Source organism: Berghia stephanieae, chromosome 3, assembly GCF_034508935.2.
Source record: "Berghia stephanieae isolate SIO BIC M18660-M18661 chromosome 3, UCSD_Bste_1.3, whole genome shotgun sequence".
Lineage (NCBI taxonomy): Eukaryota > Metazoa > Mollusca > Gastropoda > Nudibranchia > Aeolidiidae > Berghia > Berghia stephanieae.
In genome coordinates, this window is record NC_088362.1 from 33,345,414 (window position 1) to 33,352,725 (window position 7,312).

General features: G+C 35.8%; 1 protein-coding gene across 1 annotated transcript; it reads left to right on the forward strand.

Moving 5' to 3' along the window:
- The first annotated feature begins 357 nt into the window (after positions 1-357).
- LOC144969526 (uncharacterized) lies at positions 358-6,078 on the forward strand. Its single transcript, XM_078908655.1, has 4 exons — positions 358-436; positions 1,347-2,081; positions 2,869-3,127; positions 4,351-6,078. The coding sequence occupies exons 2-4, from the start codon at positions 1,438-1,440 to the stop codon at positions 4,576-4,578; spliced, it is 1,131 nt and encodes a 376-aa protein (XP_078764781.1). The 5' UTR covers positions 358-436; positions 1,347-1,437; the 3' UTR covers positions 4,579-6,078.
- The last annotated feature ends 1,234 nt before the right edge of the window (positions 6,079-7,312 follow it).

Genomic DNA, 7,312 nt, shown 5'->3' on the forward strand with positions numbered 1-7,312 from the left:
GAAAAGTTGGTAACATCTGGGATGATCGAAGGAAAGAGAGCTAGAGGAAGACAAAGAATAACTTATCTAAATAACCTAAGAATGGCCAAATGTTACTTAAAAAGCAACACAGATTTCATGCGCACCGCAGAGGATCGTGATTCGCGGAGACAGCTGACCGGCAACGTGCTCAAGAGCACAAGCCACGATGGATGATGATGATGATGATGATGATGATGATGATGATGATGATGATGATGATGATGAGAGGAAAAAAAAACGAATTTAAAACTAAACGACTTACACAATATGACTGATGAAAACTATTAGATACATCATAGTCAATATTCAATTTTCCTTCATTTTCATTGTTGCTGTATTGTGTAGGAATTTGTATTGCTCCAAATTGATCGGTATTTTCGTTGAGGGTTCACAGTCCAGACCAAAAGCTATCGTCGTTAGTATTTTGTTGTTTAAATTTTTAACTCTATGCATTCATTCTTATTCAATGTGGACCGGTAATTTCTGCATAAATTGTTATTATCTGTACTTATACTTACAAATTCACACACAAAAGCTAAGGCTAAGATCTAGATAGCATATTATCATCATCACTATCTCGAGATCACCCTTTTCTCAAGCTCTAGAAGTTCTAGACTTGACTTCATGTCTGGTCGAGCCTCTGGTGTATTGATTGCCAAACGACGATCGCTAATCTGGAATTGAAGTATGATGGATGTAACTGTACTGTAATTAAAAAATCTTACTGTTACACAATGAAGCCAAGCTTTGCAGCTTTGGAGTGAAGGAGATTCTGATTCTGATCTGAATCGGTTTGTTGATTTACTGCTCAATCTCAATGGTAATTCAGGATGAGAAGAGCAAAATCAACAAAACAAACAAAAAGTGCTCCAATACAAATAACTAATTACTAATAACAGAAAGGAATTTGTTGTTTGCCACAGAAAGAGTCCCATGACCCTTGTACTTGTAATTTAAATTGTCATATCATCAACTATAACTATGATTATGACAGAGTCTATTGGGACTTTGAGCTGCACATAGTTGAGTCCTTGGAAATGACTCTTTACTCACATTCTCTCACCATACTCAAGTGTAAAATGAGTACCTGGTCGTTAACAGCGTTGCCTCTGTTGGAAATAAAAATTGTAATATTATCGGTATCGCCTAACCGGAGTTTTGCCTCATCCTACATGTTAATGTTAAGATTTGCTGTTGGCTAGGGGCCCCTTGTGGTTCACCGTTCCATGTTTGGTATTTTGATTTTTTTTTTCAGCTGCCTTAGCTAGGTCATTTTCATCCATTCATTAAAAAAAAATTATTATTAATTTTTTTTTATGATTTAGGTTCCTTAAGTGCAGGTAGTGAAGTATGACTATGACAGCCTCACCAGCCTACTTTTAATGCATCTAGAAGGAATTGAATCTCACGACAAAGATGTTTTTGTACAGGATGAAACACCTTACTTCCTGGGCTTTTGGGAACATGTTTTGCACAGGAAGAGGAACAGCTTGTTTGCGTGACGTGCCTATTGCAAAACTGTTTTGTTACATAATACTATTCGTAGCAGCTGTTGAATTTATTATCATCAACATTTTTGTGATTTATGTTTATAACGTCATCTCCCATGAATTTTCTGAAATTCAACCTAAAAGTAAGAGGGACGGCTTTTTCGAACGACTGCATCGAAATACAAAAATACGGAGTTTAGTCACAAGTGCCAGAGACGGTGGATTTTTGTCAATTCTCCAAGATACGGTAGAGAGGCTTTATTTGATTAAAGAATCGGGCGGTGACAACTTATTTGAAAATGATGATATTTTGGTGCCGAAGTCCAAGAATAAAAATAGAGACTTTTACTCATTCGGAATGGACGTGTCCCATTCAGGAGAAGCATCCTTTATATTTAAGAGGATTTTGTCTAGAAGCGAATTCCCCTACGAACACTTAATCGTGGATATCGGTGCTAATGATGGATTTATATCTAGCAACTCCTTCAATTTTATCCAGTTTGGGTGGGACGCTGTCCTCGTGGAACCACAACTGGACCAAATAAATTTGGCCAAGAAGAATCTAAAAAGGTGAGTTGAAATACTGCTACCTACAAAATGTAGTGACATTGTGGCTATATTGTCTTGTGGTATGACACTTGCCTTTGGTTTCGAATCCCTCTCTGAGTGGCGCATAGTTGAGTCCTTGGAAAAGGCTTTTTACTCACAATCTCTCACTGTACTCAGATGTACTCCTGGTAGCTCAGTTGGTAGAGCACTTGCTTCACAACAAAGGGACTAAGATCGATCCTGGGTGTAGTCGAGATCTTTTCTAACACCCCCCCACAGTGATTGGGTAGCTGGGTCTGTTAGATCTGGCATAAAACACTTTGCGATAGACTAGTGTCCTATCTAAAGTTTAGAAAGCAATTGCTATTTTCCATCTCACACTATAGAAACTGGGATAAATTCCAGCTCCATGGCTCTGAAGGACTACTGCAACTACTCAGATGTAAAATGAGTTCCTGTTTGTAAACAGCATTGTCTCTGTTGATGAAACAAAATTGTAATATCGCCTAACAGGTGTCATGTCTCATCCTACATGTTAAGTGTTGCTGTTGGCCAGGGACCCCTTGTAAAGCGCTTTGAGCATGTTTAGTGGTTTTAAAAAACACTTTTTTGTCTGTTCTGATTTTCTTCCTGTAATGCAAGCGACACTGAATTAATCCGAGACACACCACATAGAAGTTGACTTTTTGCATGCAGGTTAATTGTTGTTGTTGGCTTGGGAGCTCTTGTAAAAAGCTTTGAGCACAGATGGTGTATATTGCGAATCATATATAAAAGCTCAAGTTTTTTTCTCATTTTCCCTTGTCAGGTATATTGAATTGAATCGAGATCCACCGCACGAAGTCAGCTTTGTACAGGCAGCCATCGGCGATCGGGATGGACACGTTTATCTTCTTAGGAAGGAAGAACATCAGGAAAGTTATGTGCTGCCAATGGATGATCCTGCTCTGGGCAATGATAAAGTCGTTCAAGTCCCCAGCCTATCGGTTCAGACACTCGCTGCCCGGTATTCTATTCCGAGGAATTTTGGTATCCTCTCCATTGATGCTGAGGGCAAGGGATACGAGGTGTGTATCGCAGAATAACAATCAGACCTGCATACTTCAAAATTTAAAAGTTCTTAATTTTTAGGAGATAAAATTTTTAGTCGCTATAAGTATAAGTAACTTTAAAATGTCAACAATTTACCCTCCAAAGTAGGAGATAGAAATTTTAGTCACTATAAGTAACTTTAACAAATCTACAATTTACCCTCCAAAGCATTAAATAATAACACTTCAAAATCCTTTAAATTATACAGTCTGGTATCAACTTTTATTTTCAATAAGTTCCAATGACTTAAAGATCTTCTTTGTTGAAGTTCTGAAATTGGAGTCGTTATTTTGTATTTCTACAAATTTTTCGTAATGTCAGAAAAATAGATTAGGGATTTTTTTGGCAGTAGCAGGCAGATTAAAATTCTTTTAAAAATATGTTTGGCTGTGGTGGGGTGGGGGGGGGGGGGTAGGTGAAGGAAAGAAGCAATTTAACATGTGTTTCATCTACTGGATCTGTTTTCTCTTTTCCACTTTTTGACTGTAAAAGCCGTCACATTTTCTAGATCTGCTTCATCTGTTTCTACACTTGGCAGCTCAATTGTGACTTCAATCAGTTGCAAAACCGATTCTGACGTGGCTATTTTTTTTCCGATATAGGACAAAATACAAGTCCATTTAACCCTGGAACTGAGAAGAAGAAGAGGGAACAAAGTATTGATAGGTAGTCCCCTCATTTTTACCTCTCCTCAACTCATTTATCCCTCAACACTATGCGGCTATGTGGTCTAGTGGTATGACACTCGCTTTCGGATCGGAAGGTCCTGGGTTCGAGCCTCGCGCTCGGCGCATAGTTGAGTCCTTGGAAAAGGCTCTTTACTCACATTCTCTCACTGTACTCAGGTGTGAAATGAGTACCTGGCCGTTAACAGCGGTGGCTTTGTCTGAAAAATTGTAATATCGCCTACATGTTAAATGTTGCTGTTGACCAGGGATCCCTTGTAAAGCGATTTGAGCACATTTAGTGGATATTGCGCTATATAAAGCTCTTTTTTTTTTTTTTAACACTACATTGAATTGTTAGTTGAGTTTTTTGAACATTCGTTTATATTTTCTTACCTTGTATAATTTTTGGATAGATTTTCAGACGACATTCCTGCAAAATTTTCTGCCTCTCTGTCACAATTCCCACTTCATATTTTTTTTTGTTTATATCTGGAACATCACCCCTGATTAATGATAATTTTCACTTTCAGATTTTACGTCAGTGGTTTGCCTTGAAATTCACACCTGCCTACATCATTTTTGAGACTCTCCACATACGAGAACGGCTGTCCAATGTTGCCTCTCATCTTGAGAAGAATAACTATGTGTTCATCGGGACCAGAGGTTGGAATGCGATCTACGAGCACAATCCTCCAAAATTCCAACAAGGCAAATTAAAACAGATTCAACCAAATAATGTATTTAGTGCTAACCCTTGATCTCCAAAACCGTACTAGTTACTACAAAAGTCATAAACAGGAATGACTATAATAGCTTTTAAAAAAAGAACAAAATACCAAACACGGAACATTTCGGGCTCAAAACCCTTCTTCAGCCAACAACAAAACAATGAAAAGTTAAATTCATAACTAGGTAACTAGATTGACAGGAGAGAAATGTTCGGCCCATCCTTGAAATGTTAAATGTTGCTGTTGACCAGGGATCCCTTGTAAAGCGATTTGAGCACATTTAGTGGATATTGCGCTATATAAAGCTCTTTTTTTTTTTTTTTAACACTACATTAAATTGTTAGTTGAGTTTTTTGAACATTCATTTATATTTTCTTACCTTGTATAATTTTTGGATAGATTTTCAGACGACATTCCTGCAAAATTTTCTGCCTCTGTCACAATTCCCACTTCATATTTTTTTTTGTTTATATCTGGAACATCACCCCTGATTAATGATAATTTTCACTTTCAGATTTTACGTCAGTGGTTTGCCTTGAAATTCACACCTGCCTACATCATTTTTGAGACTCTCCACATAATGTATTTAGTGCTAACCCTTGATCTCCAAAACCGTACTAGTTACTACAAAAGTCATAAACAGGAATGACTATAATAGCTTTTAAAAAAAGAACAAAATACCAAACACGGAACATTTCGGGCTCAAAACCCTTCTTCAGCCAACAACAAAACAATGAAAAGTTAAATTCATAACTAGGTAACTAGATTGACAGGAGAGAAATGTTCGGCCCATCCTTGAAATTCCTTGCCTTGCGATCTTTTAAAAAAAATTATGTATTTATGTTTTCATTGTTTTTTTTTGTTGTCAGCTGAAGAAGGTTTTTTAGCTTGAAACGTTCCGTGTTTGGTATTTTTTTTCTCTCTTTTTTTTTTTTTTTAAAGCTGTTACATTCATTTTTGTTTATTACTAGTTATAATAAGTATTTTTATGTGGCATATATCATTTGTAATAGGGATCCAAAGTCATGACATCACTTCCTCTTAACAACCCTCACAGTAACCACCACAGTGGTTCTCACTTGGAAATGGGTAAAACTGACAGGCCTGCCTCTCCAAGCCATGTTGAAAATTGGGTTCAAAACATTGAAATAGAGACGGATTCGATCAATTTGATTTATTTTAAAGCAACTGTGCGCGTAGTAATAAGACCATGAATTGTTGATTGCTTGATTGTTTCTGTTGAGTGTGGAACCGGAAAGACCATCCATTTCGAGGCAGATGTGATGTCACACTTTTTGTCCCTATTATTGTAATAAAGCTATTTTGAGTTGAGGCAAAGAGAATTGAATGTTGTTATTGTTAATGTTTGCATTGCAATCAGAGATCTGTTGAAGGATATTCAATAAAATAATATGATTTGCTGTTTTCAGTTAATTAAACCATGTATTATAATATAATATGTATAAAATGGTAACTCTAGCAGAAGGATATTTTATAAACTAGATCTCTCTTATAATGATAATTGTCATGAATGTCCGTAATCATTTATATATATATATATATATATATATATATATATATATATATATATATATATATATATATATATATATATATATATATATATTTATATATATGTACCACATTCCTATTCTCACCTCATTTCCGTTGACAACATTGTCTCATGTGTTGTGATTCAAGCTCATAAAACTGTTGAGCACTCAATAGGTCACAAATAAATATATATATATATTTTTATATATATATATATATATATATATATATATATATATATATATATATATATATATATATATATATATATATATATATATATATATAATATTTCACACTAAATGCTAATTTTGACCAAATAACTGTCTCTTCATCGCACAAGTGCTTTTAGCCTCAGAAACAAAAATTTCTGGGTGGGGTTCCTACCTCCCATAGCGGGCAGGGAGGTACTTGCTGTGTCCTCTATCCCCTCTTATCTGTTTTCCAATTGCTTTCTGTCTTTGTCTTGGAATGAGATTACTTGGTTTTGTCCTGGTCCTGGCCGGATGCCCTGGCTGAGAGGGAAACAGTCAAATGTATAGTTAGTTTTGGGAGATGATATTTTTTCCCTTGTAAATCATTTCTCTGTTATGAAATGTATTATGTTTTCTTTATATTATATATGATTTGTAAACATTTGAGTGTATTCCTCTTAGTGGGGACCTGTGCTCGTGTCTGGATGATATTTTAGGTGATTTCAAACTAAGAACTTTGATAGTGTGCTTTTGGAATCTACATCTGTTTCCTATTTGAACCACTTCCCCTTTGTCTTACCTTTTCTTGGCCACTTTAATTGTAATTCTAGAACTTTTTACTATCCCATTTTCTCCCTTTACTGGTGCTGATATGACCTTAATGTGTTGCAAGCATCGTAAAATCCTTAAAAGCAAAACAAAAAAGAAACCAAAAATTTACTTGCCCTGAATGCGTTACTTAACAGTTGATGTTTGAAGACAAGGCAATCTTCGTTGACTGTTTGGCTTTAATTTGCATACATATGTTGTCAGCCAAAAAGACAAGCGGAATAACCCTCGTTATAAAAAAAAATCTTTGGCAAAGTTACTTAGATGCTGCTAAAAAGAAATTCTATTCATCAATCAATTGTTTCCCGTCAAATTCAAGAAAAAATGACTCTCCTCTCTTCTTTGTATAAGGAAGCAGATTGACAATACCAGATATCTTCAGGGTTCAGAGAGCGGAAGTCAAATTA

Coding starts and splice junctions, on each gene's coding strand:
- LOC144969526 (XM_078908655.1), top strand. CDS start 1,438: ATGTTTTTGTACAGGATGAAACACCTTACTTCCTGGGCTTTTGGGAAC. Junction 2,082..2,868: donor GCCAAGAAGAATCTAAAAAG/GTGAGTTGAAAT, acceptor TTCCCTTGTCAG/GTATATTGAATTGAATCGAG. Junction 3,128..4,350: donor CTGAGGGCAAGGGATACGAG/GTGTGTATCGCA, acceptor TTTCACTTTCAG/ATTTTACGTCAGTGGTTTGC.